Consider the following 21,258-nt stretch of genomic DNA (forward strand, 5'->3'; position numbering starts at 1 on the left):
GTATGGCGAATGCCCAGTGAACGTCATCTGCCAGCGTGTGTACTGCCAACAATAAAATTCAGAGGCGGTGGTATTATGGTATGATCCTGTTTTTCATGGAAGGGGCTTGCACCCCTTATTGTTTTGCGTGGCACTATCACAGCACAGGTCTACATTGATCTTTTAAGCACCTTCTTGCTTCTCACTGTTGAAGAGCAATTCGGGGATGGCGATTGCATTTTTCAACACGATCGAGCACATGTTCATAATGCACGGCCTGTGGCGGAGTGGTTACACGACAATAACATCCCTGTAATGGACTGGCCTGCACAGAGTCCTGACTTGAATCCTATAGAACACCTTTAGGATGTTTTGGAACGCCGACTTCGTGCCAGGCCTCACCGACCTGCATCAATACCTCTCGTCAGTTCAGCACTCCGTGAAGAATGGGCTGCCATTCCCCAAGAAACCTTCCAGCACCTGATTGAACGTATGCCTGCGAGAGCGGAAGCTGTCATCAAGGCTAAGGGTGGACCAACACCATATTGAATTGCAGCATTACCGATGGAGGGCGCCACGAAGTCATTTTCAGCCAGGTGTCCGAATACTTTTGATCACATAGTGTATTTTGTTCAATATTTCCGTTGCAGCAACCTAGACAAGATTTTCGGCTAGGGTGGACAATTTTATCAAGGTGTCTTTTATACTTTTTCTATTCAGCGATCTCTAACGCTCCACTCCAAGTATGCAAAAGGTACACTCCCACTTGAAACAAGCCTACAGGCTACAGCAAGGCTCCACATTTTATTGACCTTCGACACGTGGTTAAGATAGTTATGTGGTCGCAAAGAAGGTGCATGAAGCTTTCGATATGACTAAGAGTGGTCTTACAATTGACGCAGAACACCAGAAAATGTTAAATGCCGAAGTACTACCTTGGAAGAACGTAATAGAATGACTAGTAGCAGTAATACAGTTTTTAGGTGAACAATGTCTCCCGTTACACGGAACATCAGATAAACTTTACACAAGTAATAATAGTAATTTTCTGAAACTGGTATGATGATGAGAAATGAATCAAATGGTGGAATGAAGAAAGTGGGAGGGAACGGAAGAACCCCGAGAAAACCACCGCATACGGTGTTTGTCTACCACAAAGTTCACTTGGCGCTACTTCAAATAAAGTACAGCTACAAATAAAATATTTTCTACCCTAGAAGAAAGAATCTCCTTTACATTGTTCCGTCCATTAAATGTACATATTAACAGTTGCTCTTCTGAAACCATCCCTGCAACTAACTAGTGATGTGAAGTGGAAAATTTTCCGCTTAAAACTTCCCATTTCTGAAAATTTTCCATTCTAAACAAAACCAAGTATTAACTCCACATTAAGCCATGATATTGATTGAATCCATGAATAGAAATATGACATTACAGCAAATTATAATCTTCCAACTTTCTAGGTCCTATAATGGGAAAATATATAAATATTATTGAGTACCTGGTAATAAACATAGTGTTTGATAACACAAGAATTATATGATAGAACAAGCGAGTATGGTTCTACAGTATAAAACTACGGTAAACTTCCAAACTATACCGGAAGTAGTTGATTTCTACCACTTACGGTTTAAATATTAGGTTGTCGAAGGAGATGGGACCTATTATTGGAACGACGAATCGTTTCCCGAAAACCGTTTCTCAATAGCTCTTACCGTTTTTGAGTTATGACCAATATTGTTGAAACCAGAAGTGGTTCAACATAGCTTCTAGTTTAACTCGAAGATTGGTGAAAGAGATGGAACCTATTCTTGGGATGCTGAATCGATTCCCGAAAACTGCTTGTCGATAGCACTTACCGTTTTAGGTCTAGGAAAATCAATATTGAAACCAGAAGTAGTAGTGCCACTTCCGATTTTAGTGGAAATACAGGAGTACAGGTGATTTGTCCCCTTAAGACATTAAATCGATTTCTGAAAACTCTTTATCGCTAGCTATGTTTTATATTCGTTTATGAGTTATGAATATGTTTGTTGAAACCAGATATGGTCAACTTCTACCACTTCCCGTTTAAGTAAGATTGTTGAAAGAGATGGAACCTATTCTGGCAATGCAGAATTGATTCCCGAAAACCGTTTGTCGATAGCTCTTACCCTTTTAAGTTTATGAAAATAAACATTGAAACCTGAAGTAGTAGTGGATCCTACCACTTCCAGTTTTAGTAGAAATGCAGGAGTTAAGGTGGTTCCTTTCATATCCACCTATTTCCGAAAACCGTTTGCCAATCGCTATTACCGTTTTTTACTCGTGGTCTTTAATTTGAAACCGGAAATTTCCGATTTCTACCACTTCCGGTTTAACAGATTGACTGCCAAGGTGATTTGAGGGTACCCGTTAAGTAGGAGATTGTTGAAGGCAATGCAACCTATTATTGGGATGCTGGATCGATTCCCGAAAACCTCTTGTCAATAGCTCTTACCGATTTTGATGTGATATCTGTTGACAGACAGACGCACAGGCGGACACAGCCGTTCTATAAGACTTCCCTTTCATATGCGTAGCGTAGTTTGGAAGTCTGAAAGTACATATAGCCAAAAGCAGGAAATATTTTTTTATTTGATAATTAAATATAAAATTATTTATTACGGCTTGCAGCTTTGTACTTTTCTTATATTTATATTTTTCTCTTAGAAGAAGAAATAAAGCTTTTTCTTAGTTACAATTTCAGAATGAATGAATATATGAATATTTATTAGTTTCTCTTCTGAACGAATATAAGAAAAACAAAACATTATTTCCTGAGAACTTCTAGTACTTTTAATGGGTTACTTTCGTTAAACTTTGAAATTTTCGGTAGCCAAAAACTTGCAGTAGATATTTTTATATATTTCGTAATTATTATTTCTATAAAGAGAAAATATGTAAATATAGAAAAGTAATAAAGCTATGAGAAACATCTTGAAAAGCATATGAAACTGATGGAATATTGATATGACGATTTACTGTGAACGACGACTAATTCTAAGAAAAAAAACTACATTACATTTTCTAACATATTTTCCAGAAATGAAGAATTGCAAGATAATTAATTTTATGAACCCTTACCCTCACTCTCACCTTCCTCACACTCACTTTCAACTGATACCCTCACCCTCCGTCACACTCACCCTCCATTGACGCCCTCACACTCACCTTCCCTCTCACTCACCCTCCATTGACGCCCTCACACTTACCCTCCCTCACACTCACCTGCCCTCACACTCACCCTCCCTCATACACCCTCAATTACTTTATCGCCCTCACCCTCAACTACTAAAATGAGGGTGAGGGTGGCCCTCATGAGGTCAAAATGAGGGAGGGTGACCATCTCTGCTCCACTTTACAACGCGTGTTGCAGATCGTTTTTTTTTTTTTTTTTAATTTTTTAAAATTTTCAATGTGTCATGTGGACCTTCCTCTTCCGTCAGCAGTAACTCGTTCACCTGTGAATGTCGTGGTGTGAAAGTGGTGCGGTAAAATGGGCGACCTGACAGACTTCCAAAGAGGCATGATCGTTGGTGTCTGTCTGGTTGGAGCTTCAGTGGTAACAGTGGCGAACATTGTGAGGGTATCGAAAGGCACTGTGTCCAATGTCACGAAGGCATACACAATTCATGGGCAAACAACGTCTGCAAAGCTCAACAGTGGTCGAAAGAGAATCCTGTCAGATAGGGACCGGAGGGCATTAAAACGGATTGTAGCAACTAAAAAGAAGACCACTGCAATGAAAATTACGTCTGAACCCAATTCTGGCCTACAGAACCCGGTTTCATCAAAAAGAGTGCGACGGGAACTTCATAAAATAAAAATTCATGGCAGGGCCGCTATCGCCAAACCCCTGGTCACAGCAGTAAATGCGAAGAGACGTATCTAGTGCTGCAAGGACCACAAGGCATGGACTAATAAGCAGTGGAAACACGTAATGTGGTCCGATAAATCGACCTTCACCTTGTTTCCAACAACCAGTCGTGTTTACATATGGAGAACACTGTCGCAGGCCTATTATACAGACTGTCTGCTCCCAACTGTAAAGCATGGGGGTGGTTCTGTTACAGTATGGGCAGTGATATCGTGGTTTTCTGCAGGTCCCATCATAGCCCTGCATGGAATGATGAATGCTAAGGTGTATGAGGTCAATTTGGGGGACCAGGTTCTACCCATGGCCCAAATATTGTTCCCTGATGATGATGGCATCTACCAAGATGATTTGGCACCCTGTCACGCTGCAAAAACGGTAAAATCATGGTTTGAGAAGCATGACCAGGAGCTATCACACCTCCCCTGGGTCCCACAATCACCAGATCTGAACATCATTGAGCCATTTTGGTCTGAGTTAGAATGGTGTGTTCGGTCTCATTACCCTTTACCATAATCCCTTAGGGAACTGGAGAATGTTTTGGAGGAACAATGGTACAAAATTCCACACAACACGATTCGGGAGCTGTATACGTCCATTCCACGTCGGATTTCAAACTGTTTTGGACGCAAAAGGAGGCCCCACACCATACTAGGTATGATTTTCACACTTTTGCAAACGTTTTAGATTTTTTGTCCCACCCATGTACAGTAACTGTCTGCGTTCTTAATATATATAGTCGGTATTTAATGTTCACTTGTGAAATATCTATTGTGCTGCCAAAATGTTTTGAGCCGTGCCAAAAATGCGAACTAAAGCTCACACACCTACACAGTCAATAAGGGTTCAGCAGCTGCTAAGCGAGAGAGCCTTAGCAAAAGAGAGTGGAATTCTTTCAGCCGATAGCAGCGCCTGAAACGGAAGACTAGGTGTCAAGTCAATGTGGTATATTTATAGTGGGTTTTTGTCCTAATTAAGCAAACTTGTGAACTTTTGTTCTACCTTTGGAAAGTTAGAGTGGGCTTTTGTCCTACTCTTAATAAAACACACTCGACAGAGTATATATTGCAATTCTGAATGCTTGCTTGGTTTCAGTAAAGTCTGCTAAAATATGCTATATAAATTTTATTATTATTATTATTATTATTATTATTATTTTTTTTTTAGAAATTTGTTATGGGATTGTCGTATCTCCATTTGAAAGAAAGGAATTTCTTAACCAATTATATAATTAATTGTTAGAATGAAATAGGTTATACTCGTATAACGTAATCTATGTATATAAAATTGAAAATCACTATGTTTATGACTCTAAACCTCCTGAACTGATGACCGATATCGATCAAATTTGTAACATGGATGAAGTTCGAGACTGGGCTGGTTTTAGGCTATTCACACTTATGGTAGAACTTAGGGGAAGGGGAGGAGTATAAAAATAAATGAAACTTAATAATAACTGCTGAACCACTCGACTGATCTTGATCAAATTTTCAACTTTTATACGGACTAAAAACGATCAACCGTTTTTTTATATACCTTGACGATCAACTACAAAACTTAATTTTGATACTCATTTGTTTATATTTCTCCATTCAATTGTTACGTTTGTAGGCAGGCATACAGTGCAACGTGGTACTCACTTGAGGCTGTTATTTAAAAGTAAGCTGTTTAAGTCGTAAATCAAAATAAACGAGCGATTAGAAATAAGAACTGTGCACGTGAAATGTAAATGCTCATCAACCTGTGGTCTCCGGTCTTGCCAGCTTAACTTTACCACAATTTTTTCCAAGGCTTTTTTATGTTTGCATTTATTGTAACTTTCTTTAAGTTTATATTTATACAAAGTAGAATATTGTTTGTAGATATTAATAAGCATTTCAATTACTTCCCGTGTCCACGTTTAGCGTCACCACTCAGTAATTTTCGTTTGTTTTCTTTGATGTAATGTTAAATATGAATATAACATGTTTTATTTTAGAACAGTTGTGTCAAATGTTGTAACCAACTCAAAACATGCATAAAACTTGGTATTGTATACGTTCCAATTCCACTTTGCTGAAACCCTTGACACAATATTTGATTATGTAGAGCTCGCTCAAGGGGAACGAAAGTATGGAACTGTGAAATATAGCAATTTCGTTGGACTCAAATTAAGTTACAATGGACCTTATGCAGAGACGTTCTAACGCGTGATTAGTGCCAGACTAAAGAGTTCGACTATATTCCTGCAGTAGTGAGATTTTTAGTATGATTATAACCATATGTCAAAACGTCCGTGCATAAGTCCAAATGGGCCTTACTTGTGATTAGTGCATTACTAAATACTTCGATTAGCATGTTTCCTGCAGTAGTCAGACCTTTAGTATGTCTCTAATCATATTTCTAAACGATTTTGCATAAAGCGTTATGTTACTAGAAAGAGGATATGACTGTTCGGACAGTTCCCACTACCAAATTACTGAGGCCACATTGTTGGTACCACCATTATATAGTAAAATCGCTCAAATCGTCCCCACGCGGTATCAAAGGAAGCGGGACACCATTGAAGAAAACCACATGTTTCTTTGTTACATGGGAGGGATAATTCAACAAGTGCTTCCAGTTGAGGGTGGCCCTCCAGTTGACCTGCTGAAAAAGAAAGCGATGTTGCAATTTTCACCCTCTTGCTTACTGATTCTTCAGTGTAGTTTTGGCAGAAAGACAGTGCGTGTTGCTATATGATTTTCAAGTCATATTATATCTAGTTTTTTCGTTACTTTTGGTTTTGTTGTTCTAATTATTCATTGTTTTTTTGTTTCCGTTACTTTTGTTCACGTTTTATTGTGTGTGTATGTGTGTGTGTGTGCGTGTGTTTTCGTTATTTTATTGATAGCTGGCTCCTATTTTAGAAAACATGTGGAGGCCGTGGGATACAAATGAAATAATTCCTCCTGCAGATTTTGCTGCGCGTGATGCTTCGGATCTCGAACAGCCCAGTACTAGCACTTCCGGAGAGTTGAACAAAAGAACAACACAGACTTTAAACAAACAAAGTCAAGCATTTGTCTGCAATGTTCATGACTATGTTAAAAAGAATAATTTGGGAAAAGGACCAATTTCAGAAACAGCAAAAATTCTGAAATTAGACAGAAAAACGGTGAGAAAAATTATACAGAGAGGACCAGTCACGCCAAAGAAGAAAGGGAACAGAAAAGTGAAATTTAATCAAGTGGACGATTTTACGTGTGATTTTATTAGGAGAGTGATTTATCAATTTTATAACAAGGGACAATCTCCAACTGTGAGTGAGCTATTGAAACATTTGAAAGCAGTATCTAGCTTTCCCTACAAGAAAACAACGCTCCGAGAGCTTCTGAAAAAACTTGGGTTTTGTTTTCGCCGCCTTAAAAAGAGGAATCTAGTGATGGAATCGGCTAGAATTGTTGCTTGGCGGTACCGGTATCTGCACAGACTACGTGAACTTCGATCAGGAGGCTATGGTATTGTTTTCCTGGATGAGACCTGGTATGACACCTATGACGTCGTTCGGAAGGGCTGGGATGACGGCACTTGTAATTGTATCTTGAAATCTCCGTCAGCGCGAGGGAAACGCATCATGGTGCTCCACGCAGGAACTAGTGAAGGGTGGGTAGCAAATTGTCTTTATCTATCGGCTAAGAACATTGGTGACTGCAAAGCCGATAGCCATGACGAAATGACAGCAAAGGTATTCGAAAATTGGTTCGAAAATTGTTTGTTAAAAAATCTAAATAAGAAGTGTGCAATTGTCATGGACAACGCCAGTTATCATTCGCGTCTATTGGTGAAAATTCCATCAATGAAGACCAAATTACAAGACATTATTTCCTTCATGAAACAACACAACATACCGGTACCGAACCCTGTCCCCATAAAAGCCGTATTGTTAGATGCAATAAAATCGAGAAATATATAAAAAAAATACGTGGTAGATGAACTTGCAGCCTCGTATGGACATGAAGTGTTACGCCTCCCTCCCTACCACTGTACGTTAAACCCCATTGAACTCGTATGGGCTCACCTGAAATCTTATGTGAGAAAGAACAACACGTCCCCTACGTTGAGTGCCACTGTGTGTCAGTTATTGCGGGATGGAACAGAAAAAATTGACTCTCAGCTTTGGGCCTCGTGCGTCAATCATACAATTAAAATAGAAGAGAAATACATGAACCATGATAGAGACAGCAGTCAGGAGAGATTTGTAATTCATGTAGGGGACAGTGACGACGATGAGTAAAGGTAAGTCAATTTATTTCTATGGATATGAGTAGAAGTTTTAAATCTAGTGCCAGTGTTCTTTGAAAATATTTAGTTACTATATTGTCTCTTCGTTTCAATTAGCATATAGGTGACACGGTGGCTCTGTAGTAGGTAGCCCTCCCCGCTGGTCTAGTGGTTAACACATGTGCCTTTAGTGTACGGAGTCCCGGGTTCGATTCATGGTGGGAGAGCCTTTGGATTTTTAACTGTACTGTACATGTATGTGTTCGTGACCCTGACGAATTTAGTAAATGTCAAAGAGGCCTTGTATACGAGGAAACTCGGGTTGCTCAGGAAACTGAGGCATGATCGGCTGATTTAAAAAAAAAAAAAAAAAAAAAAGTGGCAGATCGCTTGCCTTTGGTGTGTGGCGTCCCTGGTTCGATCCGTGGCCAAGCAAGTTTGTGGTAGACAGCATCGTGTTGTCGAGTTTCTTGGAGTACTCTTGTTTTCCCACATTCTCATTCCACCAATTCTTCCATTATCATTCACTTGCCTTAATCTTCCGTCTCCCTTAGTCTAAAGGACATAATCGTGGGACGTTAAACTGAAAGATTTCATTTCAATTCAATTTGCATATGAAGTAATGAAAAAAGAAATCAATCATTAGTTTCATGATATGTGCTTATTTTACTCTTAATAGATATAGGATATTGTTAATATCGTTGTACTTCCATAACGATAACGTTTGTACGAACCAAACATGTTAAGTTGTCCCCCCTCCCTAATGTACAGGCACAATTGCTGCAAGAGCCCGATAAAAAAAAAAAATACAATCTTTCGTTGTCACCCCCAGGAGTCCATCCTTGAACCGCTCCTGTTCACACTACTACATAGGATTCCTTTAATGATTGTTATGTTAGTGATATTATTATTATTATTATTATTATTATTATTATTATTATTATTATTATTATTATTATTATTATTATTATTATTATTATTATTATTATTATTATTATTACATAGGCCTAATGTATCCATCGTTGATATAAGTTTAGCGATGGCAACAACGCAAAACCTCGACACAAAACACGTGCCGTTTATGGCTTATTTGGAGTGTTATTTATGAAGGCGGTCAGGGTAAATTTTCTGCCTGAGTACAAAGGAAGCCGGTTGGGGACCAATAGAACGTCTCGACTATAACTGCTATACCGAATTGCGATATGAATATTGTCTGCCGTTGAAAAATTTCATGATTTAGTTTGGAATATTATCATCATATTTAATAAAGTGTATATTAAACCTTCCCGAAGGCATATTCCATCAAACAAAAAGCAAATGAATAAAACTGTCTGACTTACACACAAATATTAAATTCTTTTTCTGTGTACTATAGTTAGTTGTCGTTAACAATGATCATACTATACCGGTACACACGATAGTCATACTTTCTTTATAAATCTCCCAAAAGGGAGATAACTAGAACTAGAACTAGAACATTGTCAGGCAAGGGCGCCCATCCGGGGGGGGCAAGGTGCGGCGCTCGTCCCCTAGAGGAAATTGTACTCCAGAATATCGAAAATCCAATAGAATTTTTACATTAGTTACAGCACAATTTGAAATTATTTTTGAAACGTCGCTATACGTGTTCCCCCTTGGAAACCACAACATGGGCGCCCTTGGTGTCAGGTCTTAAAGAGTTCCATCATCTGCCTACAAAGGATATTGTTAGATCCTTATGAAATTTATACAGAACAATCGGGGAAGAAAAAAATGAGTAATCAAAATCGGTACAATCATGTCGAAAGCATGTGTAAATATAGTCATATTTTCTCAAGTCGGTTAAAAATGTAAAAACTTATTATAGTCACTACGCCAATTTGCAGATTTGGCGTTTCGTTCACGCTATCCGTTACGGAATAGGTCCGTACGTTTGTATGATTCCCAGATTTATTTGTTTCTTCTTCTTCTAATTCACAGAATATAATCGGAATTCTGCATTCATTTGTTTCGTACGTTCGTCTAATGGTTTTGGAATTCGTAAGAATTTTCTAGAAGTGGAGGAAAGTTTGGAAATATGAGCTTTCCGTAAGTATTTGATTGTCTTTACTTCAGAATTGATTTATAAAGGATAAAATAGCAAGTAATAGTTATATTAGCAGTATGTTAATCATTGAACATATGATAATTTTTCTTTGTTTAGAATTGCAGTAAAATGATACCTTTTGCATTGTAAACAATACTCATACAAGGAATTTCGTTATTCCAAAACTGATTTCATCTGTTTGGGTTGAGGTCAAGGAAGGACTTGTTCAATAGTTTTTTTTTTTTTTTTTTTTTAGTTAATTATTTATTTGTAAGTTTTGAATCGGTGACATTACGCTAAAAGTTGCAAGTGACATTGAGAGAGAGAAGTTTAAACTTCGTCGCGTAATGCCTTAAAAGGTTAGAATAAACTTTCATAATTCACCGGGGAAGTGATAGCAAGGAGAGGCAGATGTGGAACCCAAGTGAGAGAGTCGGTGACTCAGTAGTAGAGTGCCATTTCTAGTGCACGAGATTTCTAGTTAGATCACAACACTTGCCAAGTGGATCTTGTGGTGGGCAAACTGCTTGTGTGTGGATTTTCCTGATGTTGCCTCATATCCTTCTACATTTCATTCCACTGTTATCACAGATTTCCGTAGATTTAGAGCATAATCCTAGCTTAAAACGTTAAAAAGAGGGGTATTTTTAATTATCCCCCCTAAGTCATTTGGTAGTGACTCTGGCTCAAATACCTGCTCGGAGCCGTCGATGACGGAGTGGGTTTGCATTCCTCTGCGCAGACTCACTTTAGCAGGACTTCAGTGTAGGTACACGATAAGAATTATTATACAAAAGACACTAACTAACTTGTGCTAGATGGCCACTAGATACACGAATCCTATGTAACCGAGTCAGGGCAGAGGCGCAGCAGGGGGTCAGTCGGCAGCAAGGGGTGCATTTGTAAGGAGCAGGCGCGTCAACGACTATGTGTATACACAAGTGAGGATAACGCAAAATATAGTATATTGCATGAAACACTTAAACTGCCTTATGTGCGGATTTGGGGGAGGTACTAAGTGCTATCTAGATGAAGTAACTGTTTTACGTCACTCATTTTTGGATTATTTCTGTTATCACGGGGTTAACATTAAAATACCACTGCAGTTGGGTTGTTGGAATTTTCCCCAGTGTAGAAATCTGAATCTACCAAAAACAGTTTTTTTTTCTGTTTTTGGTAGAACCCTTTTAAAATTACAATAACCCCTACGCCGAAAGAGGTGCCTACAACGTACACCCTAAAATTTGAATCGAAATAACCTTAATATGATTATAATTCCTTTCTTAAATCGTGTTTCATAGTATACGCCTAGCTTCAGAATTGGATTAAAATATGTATCAAAATATCATTTCAGAACAGGACCAGTGAATAACAATGTTTTGGTGTCATGAATAACGAATTTTGTATGCACTAGATCAGATTCGCTATAGTAGTGTTCAACAGTAATTTACTATATAAAAATAAAAATAATCTTGTTTGTGATCGCATCACAGGGAATTTTTAGATGTACAGAGTGTCTATCGGTCACGAAAGTCACGAAATTTAGCTTTTGGGTCACGATTTTTTTGTAACTGTAGAAATGCAAGTACAGATTGGAAAGTTTTGTTCTATAAAACGTCAAAATTCACCACCAAAAATGTCTATGACCGGCTTTAGACGCTACCAAATTGCAAGTAAAGTACGTTTCTATCGCATGGATGAAAATTTAGTCTAATTCGCACCCAAATCCGCTCTTGAAAATGTTAGGAAATTTTATGATTTGGTAAAGAAAAGGTCACGAAAAAGTCACGAAATTACATTTTGGAATTTTAATAGACACCCTGATGTAGTTATCGCGTAGTACTTTGAACTGGGTTTTTATCAGTTACTTTGATAAAAGTGCATGTTCTAAGCAGGGAGGGGAGGATCAAAGCCTTTGCGAAAAATTGAGTCTCTCACGATAATGTCATATTGGGGAGATGGAGCTTGGCATATAAACTCATCACTAAAAGTAATTGGATCTATGTCCCAGCGTTTCTGAAAATATTTATTTTAAGGGGAGGAAGGGAGACATTCTATAATTTCTTTCCTTATTTGAAATGAATTTTTGAACATGGTTAGTACCTACCTAAAGCTGGGATTTTATCACGTAACTTAGTTTAAAGGGTGTATTTTACGGGAGAAGGTGGTTCAAAATTTATGCTAAGAATAGATTATCTTGTGGAGTTTTTATTATTATGCTCTCTTTGATATGTGTACTCTAAGGTGAAGAGAAGGCTTTAAATATTTTCTATTAACTTAATTCTCCCCGTGCAGAGAACGGACATTTCAGCTAGTCTTGAATAGAAAGTAATGCAACTACATTACTACTGTTTTTATAATGCACGGATAATGGTAGAAGCAAATAAAAGATAGGTTTCTCCATGTATTAGTTTCTTACGAATTGAAAACGCTTCACTTGAAAAAGGAATTTACTAAACATATGCCTCGGTCTTCTCAACATTAAGGGCAGTCAGATTGTGAAACTCTCGAACTACTACGGTCTTCAGGATGTTCTCACAATAACCTCCCCCTCAGTGGACTTTTGCAGAAGGCAGATATAGACATGAACGCAGCGTCAGATGCCATTCAGGACAGTAAGCTTTCAAACAGCAAAGAAGAATTCAAGGAAATTTTCGAACAATATCCAGAATGACTGCCAGTGTCGACGTGCAGATTCGAACTGCTCGTCTCGCCCAAAGACATACGAACTTCCCGGCAAATGACACGTCATCTTACTACCGAAGAACTGTCTACATTCTATTGATAAGAGTCGATTGTAGGTCTCAAAACGCGTCTTGCGCCGGAAGTTTTAAATGTATATGGACCCAACACACGTAACTACAAAACATCTAAGCAACACCTCCGAGTTCAAGCAGAAAGATATGCCAAAAATATCGGAACTGAAGAAAAAATGTTGTTTCCCTCTTTAGTTCTGAATTTGCAATTTGGACTTCTAAATGGAAGAGAATTAAAGAACTCTGCCACGGACTGCGTTGGAGACCGTGCACGCCAGCGTGAAGATCTGCACATGACTATTCGAAAACTGCTTCGCACACTTGTATCCCTGCCTTCGCCTTCACTACTTCTGTTATCCTCCTTCACTAATTCTGTCATCCTCCTTCACTAATTCTGTTTTCTTTCTGTTTCTCTTTTTACCCGATGTTTTGAACAACCCCGTTTCTTTGAACTCTTTACGTACGTTCACAACACTCGACTCAGAGACACCAGTATATTCTGCATTAATTTCACTATGTCATTCACTAATACAGTAGGATTGTTTTCCAGCAGTTTATTGAACACGTTTAAAACAATTAGTTTTTCCCACTCTTCAATGGTTTTCCTTGTGGATGTTTCATAACTTGACACTGAACAGAAGCACTGCATGTTTTCAAATTGTAAGGTGACTATTGGGGGCAGGACTTAAAATAACTGTTGCAAACTCTGCGTTTCTTAAGGATAGCCATTACATTTTTTCGAAAACGATTTTCTTTATTATGGTTGTTAAGATCAATTCAAAATATATTAAATTTGTACCTAAACATATTATATAAATGTTTATTCTCTACTATATATACTATCTACCTCTCTCTCAAGTGTTTAACACTTGTTGTTATAGATACTTATCGGTTTGCATGTTAGCAACACTGTGACGATTGTTTTTAGTCGATAACAGAAGGTAAAAATCACAGAATATGGCATATATTTTGTCAGTAATTTGTAGTAGTATATTTTGCTCCGTGAATTAATATTTTTTCGACTCGTCTCGAAAATGGGTGAAGTTAATTATACGAAACAATGTGGAAAAATAGTTCCTCTCTTTAACCAATTACAGATAAGCAATTACGTCAATCACGGAACTATATTTATAACTCCAGCCATTGCATTTCATTGTAGTACGTCATTTGTTTATCCCAGGTGTGTTTCTTACGTTGAATACAGAATACTAAAGCATAGCCACAACCAGGCCCGTAGACAGAATATCTTTTCGGGAGCAGGGGGAATTGTGCTGAAAATTCTGTAGCAATTATATCTTTTGCACTCTTTTCCTGAATAAGTTATACCTTTTGTTTTAGGAGGAGATTTCGAGGAAACACATCCCAGACAAAAAGCCCTCCCCAAAGACGTTTGGTTTAATCCACCCATGATCAATACGTATGCACCACGGTTCGCATTCGGTTCGGTTTACAGTGTTGAGAGCTTGGTAGAAATTTTGTTTCCAAGTGACACTACGTGGTTTTTATTTGATATTTAGAATTCATTAATGATTGTAAACATCACGTGAAGTACGGCTTTCCCCACATCACCAAAGTTTTCGAAAACTTATATGTATTTCATTACAAAATTTTATCTCGTGCGTTATTGATAGATAAAAACTACGTCCGTGTAAGTTGTAATAATAATAAGAAAAAGAAGAAATTTTCTTTTCTTATTATTGCAGAATTTATCGTAACTACATAAAGTTCAAACTTGTTCGAGAAGTTCTGCTGCAACCACGAAACAGTTCATTACATGATTCGGTGTCGTGAACATCGTCCTAGTGTTCTCTGGAAGCATGAAAATTGTTTTTACTGGTAACATGACATTGTAGTGCTGTAATTACAGTGTTTGCGTGAATAACAATGGAGAAGTCGTATTACAGTAAGGACCGTATTAAATGTGTTGATTGTGGTAAAAGGCACAAGAGGATTATGTACAGAAAGAATTCTCGACAAAAGTTTTATTCTACCAAGTTGACAATCCATGTTTATTCTGCCCATGCTTATAGGAACTTTTCTACTTGATTTGATGTCAGAATTCAACTCTCAAAATTTTCATACTGCTTTTCAAATCGCCTTGTGTGGAGAACCTAAATGTCCATAGGAAATATTTACATTTCAAGTACAAAAACCGAAACTTCAGTAATTAATTGCGAATGTTAGGGGCTGCAGCCGCATGAACGGTTAACGGATATTAAATACTTAGGTGCTTCTCCAGTAGTTGTAAAAAAATTCAGATTTTTAATTTTTTTTTTTTTTAATAATGAAAATGACGGCCAAACGTTGTGTCTTAATGAAATTTTCAGCTTTTCATTATACTATAACGTAGGGTGTAATAATCAGAAACGAAGTCCTTTACATTTTCAAGAGACCTTACCGAGTAGATTTCGGTGCTAGAAGCAGATGGTTGATATGGCTCGTGAGGACAGAAATAAAAGTGTTTGAAGTTAGCAAAATTTTCACTAAAGTTGGCAACATTGCGAGTGAATTGCGCGATTCCTATTGGACCAACAGACTAATTTTGCCTCCACCGAAACACACTACTTCATATTCTTACTACTGTTGCGATCATGTTACTAAGTCGTTTCTCTACAATAAAACTTTTAATTTGACATGTTTTTTCAGTTTTTCGAGCAATCTGAGAGGAGGGCCACCATTTTGTAAGGCTGTATATCGAAGGAGAAATTATTTTCAAAAAAAAAAAAAAAAAAGTCTAATAATATTGCATGTATTGCAGAAATATTAAATTTATAAACCATGTTTGCACTTAACATGGATTTCATTAAAAATAAATGAAATCTGAGACTATGAAGGGGACCAATTGTGTTTTGCCTGGGCGATTTGAAATCAGTCAAACACTTTATAAATACATTTTGCTCTTTTGCTGCAAAAGTTCAACATGCAAATGAGATCTCTTCTTACATTGATTGTTTATTTTATTTATTTATTTATTTACTACGATTTCTTTATTGAAGAACTGACGATTTAACAGTTCTATATGTACTAACAGTGTGAGAATCCTGTAGACTAACAATATAACAGTCACTTTTTTTCAAGCTCATCTTCTTTTTTTCATGTAACTTATACGCTTCACTTAAACTTCTGTGCAAAAATTAAATAATAATTTGTGATACAATGAATTGTTGAGAATGTAACCATTAGACTACTCTAAAATTGAATAGTATATATTCAGTAGTGAGTAAGTGTTAACACTTAAGGATAGTTAGAATTTCATAGATAGTATCTGCTTCATCTGATAATAACCGATTGTAACTCTGGATTGTTATGAAGTTAATGACAAGAATTTTCAGCAATTTGTAGCGAAACTCAACCTGCGAAACACACTAATGCACCAATATCACTCACGCAGTTTCTTTTGAAGCACTCCGCACTTCTAGGTAAAATTCAATGGCGACCCCTCGCTGTAGTAGCGGTTTTGGTTCTCTTGGGGCAATATCTCGCACAGGAATTGCGTAAATGTTCTTGTCAAAATGTTATGAAAAGAAGTCTAAGCTGTATATACAGTATGTGGTGAGTGTGACGACTAAGGCATGAAACACACTCCGTCCTGTTCAGCACAATAATATTCTTTCAAGATACACAAGGGCGTCGAAAATACAATTCGTGTTTTTTAAAGATAAGTTTTCGTTAATATGCTTCCAATTTAGTTAGTACAAACAACTATAGCAAACATGGTTACGTATTCATTGTGACGATCTTTTCACTAAAGAAAACGCCTTGCCTTCCCTTAATAAACCACGTATCTATATTTTTTTTAATGAGAAGCACGGCTGTTAAGTCACCTAAAATGAAAAAGGGGATAAAGTTTACTACAATATTGCCGCAAACCCTATACGAGTATAGAACATCAGAATTACAATCGTTTATCATCAGGAATATATTTTTAGACAAACTAAGTGCATAAATTTATGCGTTCTATATAAATATTTGTGTTGTTGCAGCAACCCAGCGGGTGATAAGCAAGAAGACGATTACAGGAAAGAAGCACAGGTACTGTGATTGGTATTATGTTTATTGTAGCCTGATAATTTGAAAATTTCAATGTGGATGATTTGGTGTGAATAATTAACTTCGAAGGATTTTCAGTATAGGGAAGTATATTAGAAATACACAATACTTGCGACAATAACGTGAACTCTCCCTCTTGAAACGTCCATAGTAGTAATGGGCAATTTTGCTATTTTATCTGTCTTCAACGTAAACATTCAAAGAGTTGAAGATAAAGACTATGTAGGGCAAGTATTCTTTAAATACATTTATAACATCAAAGAACGAATTACTCGGATGATTTTTTCATTCTTTTCCACAACACAAACGTGCAGTGACCTTTTGAGTTAATAGTAGTTCCGTCTTACAATATAATCGGAAAAACAATCTCAAAATAGATAAAATTCCAATTGTTATGTCATATGAGAAGAGTTTCGTGTATTATTCTTTCTATTATTTCATACATTTGGAAAGAATTTAAAAGTATAATTGACACCCCTAAGATGTAATTTTCTCACGATCAATTAGAAATACTAAATTTAGCTGATAGCTATACGACCACATATATTTCAAAGTAGGGCATTTGCAGGTGTTCCGGACTTTACAGTTCGGAACACATATTGCACTTCCAGTTAATATCTTTGCTGAAGTAAAAGCTCCAAGGTGGTGTAATTTTGTTTAGCTATCAGGCATTTCAAGACCTTCATTTTGACTAGTTTTTTTTTTTTTTTTTTTTTTTTTTTTTTTTTTTTTTTTTTTTTTTTACAGTGCTTAAATAGAAATTAATTATTGAAGTTACTATACCGGATTGACAGTTTTGCATCCTTAGTTTCAATCTGAAACAACTCATCATTTTAATTCTCTGAAAGTACTGATAATCAGATAGTGCCCCATATAATAAATTACAGTAGGCAAGTGTAGTATTACACTTTAAGTTTTTTGTATGAAGGTAATTTATAATAATAGAAATATTAAATTTATAAGGCATGTTCCGGACCAACATTCTGTGTTCCGGACTGATTCTTATGAAATAAAGTTAGGATACTGGGATTATGAGTGTAATGAGGAATAGTATTGTGCACAAAGTGACATATATTAGCACTTAAAACATGTGCATAAGCTAATAAGCATTTAAACTTACAAAACTGGCCATAAAAGCTTAAGAAAAATAAACTTACACTTAAGGACGATATTGACTATAAATGTATAATATTGTAATTTTTACAATCTGTTTTCAACAGGTTATACTTCTTCTGTACAGTTTCTAATTATTCTACTTTAAATGGGTGAGCACCAGTTAATTGTAATGGACCATAAAAGACAAATTGCCGAACTATATTTTCAATTTATCTTTTTTAGCCAATGGAAACTCTACCTTATCTGCTCCAAGAATTTAATTGTAACAACACTGTCATCTTTGCTGTACTGGAGAGCTCTGCCGATGTAGAACTTCTGATCGTAAAACACGGCGCAATAAAGATGTTCTTGAAAGGATACTTCTTCAGATGTTGCAGAAGTGTCTTGTGGCGGCACGTAGCGTAAAAGCTTGCGCCTCATCCACTTTTCTGATACATGATACCTGGTGTATTCAATCTGGCAATATCCTATTACCTTGAAGGAGTGATCCTTACGCAGTTTTGGAATAGCCACCACATCTTTCAAAAATTCATCAGGATCCTTTTTCTCAGCTTTCAGTTTCATCCACTGACACTTCAAAAACATTAATATGCTTCACCCTGTTTTTAACTTGTTTCACAAAATTATGTGCATTTCTAACAGTTTGCACTTAACATGGCCTTTTTGCAATCCCTTTTACATTTTCTCCAGGACCATCTACAGTTCCTTTCCCGTGCGAGGTTAAAAAAAGTTTCAATCATGACATCAAATGTTTTAGCCATTCTTGTTATATCTGCCAACATGAACTTCTGCTTAAACTAGCTAGATGCGCCGTCAGAGATTTTCAAAGTTGGTGCCACTCTTTCACGGAATACACCCTGATTCTCAAAAGCTGTTTTTTAAATTTTTTTTTTAAAGGTAAAATGCATTGCATATTTTTCGTGTTCCAAAGAATCTGAAACAAAGGCAAAATTCATCTGCTGTCGCTGACCATCGTCATCCAGGAACCACGACACATTTATAAAGACTGACCTTGTTTGTTAACCCAGTGAGCTGACTGGATTTCATTCTGCTCTTTACAGGTGAAATTTTCAGCAAAAATCCATCTGTAAAACAATGGTTCCACGAGGACATCTCACATATGTACTCGATAATGTTGAGCTCCAGAGACCGTACTGGCTTCATATCGTGTTTCTCCAAATGACAGTCGGCTGCATGCGGTCGGTGATGATGGACCTTATAGTCTTTCAAAATGTATTTAACTTCTTTCATAAGAGTGTGGCATAATATGGCGATCCAAGATGTCATCTTCATATTACTGTTACATGTCACCCACAACAAGGTTAGATGAGTAGTAATCTTTGCTTCTCACCGGTCTTCACCGAGAATCCCTGCTTGCTCAGTAAAAATTGGGAGTCATGTTCACTCCTCGTAAGTTCAGTTCTCTTCAGCTCTGACATACCAAAGTGTAACTGTAAAGAGTAAGCGGTTCGTGCATTATCGGTTATCTGGCGTACAGTTTAGCTCCCTCGTAGCTGTGTCGATAGCGTACACACATTCGACGCAGGATAGCGGGTTAGATTCGCCGTGGGAGATCATGGTCGAATCCCACGTTAAGCTGTAAGGTCACGTCTCATAGGCTCATTGCTGAAAGGGCGGCTGAACTCAAATCAAACAAAATTCTGACGTACAGTTCATATTCACATTGTTTTTGTAAGCTGTATTTGTTGACACAGATCACCCAATGGCAGTAATAATGTCTACCGCTTGTTTGCTGGTGTCGCAGATGTATTTCTCGTACCAGTTAACCACATATATCGGTCAAGAATGGCTCATTTTGCGTGTGGTCGAGCTCCACTGAAATCCACATCGGATTATTATTTGGACTTACTTTCACAACTTGATAATCACCGGATGGAAACATTGAGTACTTAGTTACGTGGACACGCTTTTACTTTGATCTTCCAATGGGACAGCAACGTAACTACGTTCGCAGTTTCATATTGAATTAAATAAAAGAATGATTAAAGAAAAGATAATTGTTAACATCTTTATTCGACAATTTAGAATTAAATATAGAAAGAAGAAGAAAAAAGGTCCGACAATATTCATATAAACCCAACTGACGAAAGTATTATCACTTTCTAATACGCTTTTATTATGATTCTACAAAATTATTCAATAAAATATAAAGAAATCTGTGCTCTTTGTTGTATACACTAATTTGTAAAGTAATGAGTAAGAAAACCTTAAACTGAAATAAATAAATATATTCATTATCAGAAGTAACGTAATAGAGAACTACCAACAAATTTCTTATTACAGTATTATACCCGGGAAATAGATGCAAATCCTAAGAAGCCCACCCCATATTTGCATAGAGCAAACGTTCTTCTTAAATTGGAGAAGTTTGCAGGTAAGCAATCAGAATACAAACAGAATACTTGCAAAATGCGCAGTTTAGTTCTTGTGATGTCGTTGTGTTGTAGTTAAAATGTTGCGTAAGTATTAGTTTCCTTGCACTTTGAAGTCCGGTAACTCCAAGAATATATGTAAAACTCGTGAATATATTGTACTAGTAGAAAATACTAGCAGCGCGTAGAAATTAATAATACAGTTGAGAAATGATTATTGACAAAAGCTATGTTTATTGATCAAATATAGAATCCATCGTTCTAAAATTAATTTCATTTCTCTAATAGTGACTTGTTACATAATGGAATTAATCATGTCATTTTCTGCCGAGGCACATTGTTTATAGCTGCGTGATCTAATTAACTTATTACTACGAATTGGATGTCGCAATAGGAAGCATACTCACCTCGTGTTCGAGAATACGTATTCTGTTCCTAATGCCTTTCTGACAGTTCTCAATATTTAGGGTCAAATGAAAGCTAGGATATTAAATAAGGATTGTGACTGTTTTTATGCATCTTCCTTTGTCTACACATGGGAAAATATTGAAATTAGATAAACTTTCATTACTGTTTGAGTTAATGAAAATAAAGTTTTGAATTTCGTGTATTGATTAAAACTTGTTTTTTGTATGTACCTTAACTTATATGATCTTCTTACTAGATTGTGAATAAACAGTAAATACAAAGAGGCCTTTCTAATTATCTTGAATCACATTCTGTTAAGGTATGTTCGGAGAACCAAACCATGGAACAAGCTTG

General features: G+C 36.8%; 1 protein-coding gene across 1 annotated transcript in view; it reads left to right on the top strand.

The window, feature by feature from the left end:
- The first annotated feature begins 10,078 nt into the window (after positions 1-10,078).
- Positions 10,079-21,258, top strand: part of Sgt1 (suppressor of G2 allele of skp1) — a 47,255-nt gene continuing 36,075 nt past the window's right edge. Inside the window, exons 1-3 of the mRNA XM_081728157.1 lie at positions 10,079-10,183; positions 16,921-16,969; positions 20,408-20,498. Of these exons, the coding sequence (XP_081584283.1) occupies positions 10,173-10,183; positions 16,921-16,969; positions 20,408-20,498 (151 nt within the window). The 5' untranslated portion in view covers positions 10,079-10,172. The remainder of the gene's footprint in view (positions 10,184-16,920; positions 16,970-20,407; positions 20,499-21,258) is intronic.

The sequence above is a fragment of the Thermobia domestica genome, chromosome 10 (genome assembly GCF_964235325.1).
Source record: "Thermobia domestica chromosome 10, izTheDome1.hap1.1, whole genome shotgun sequence".
In the NCBI taxonomy this organism is placed as follows: domain Eukaryota; kingdom Metazoa; phylum Arthropoda; class Insecta; order Zygentoma; family Lepismatidae; genus Thermobia; species Thermobia domestica.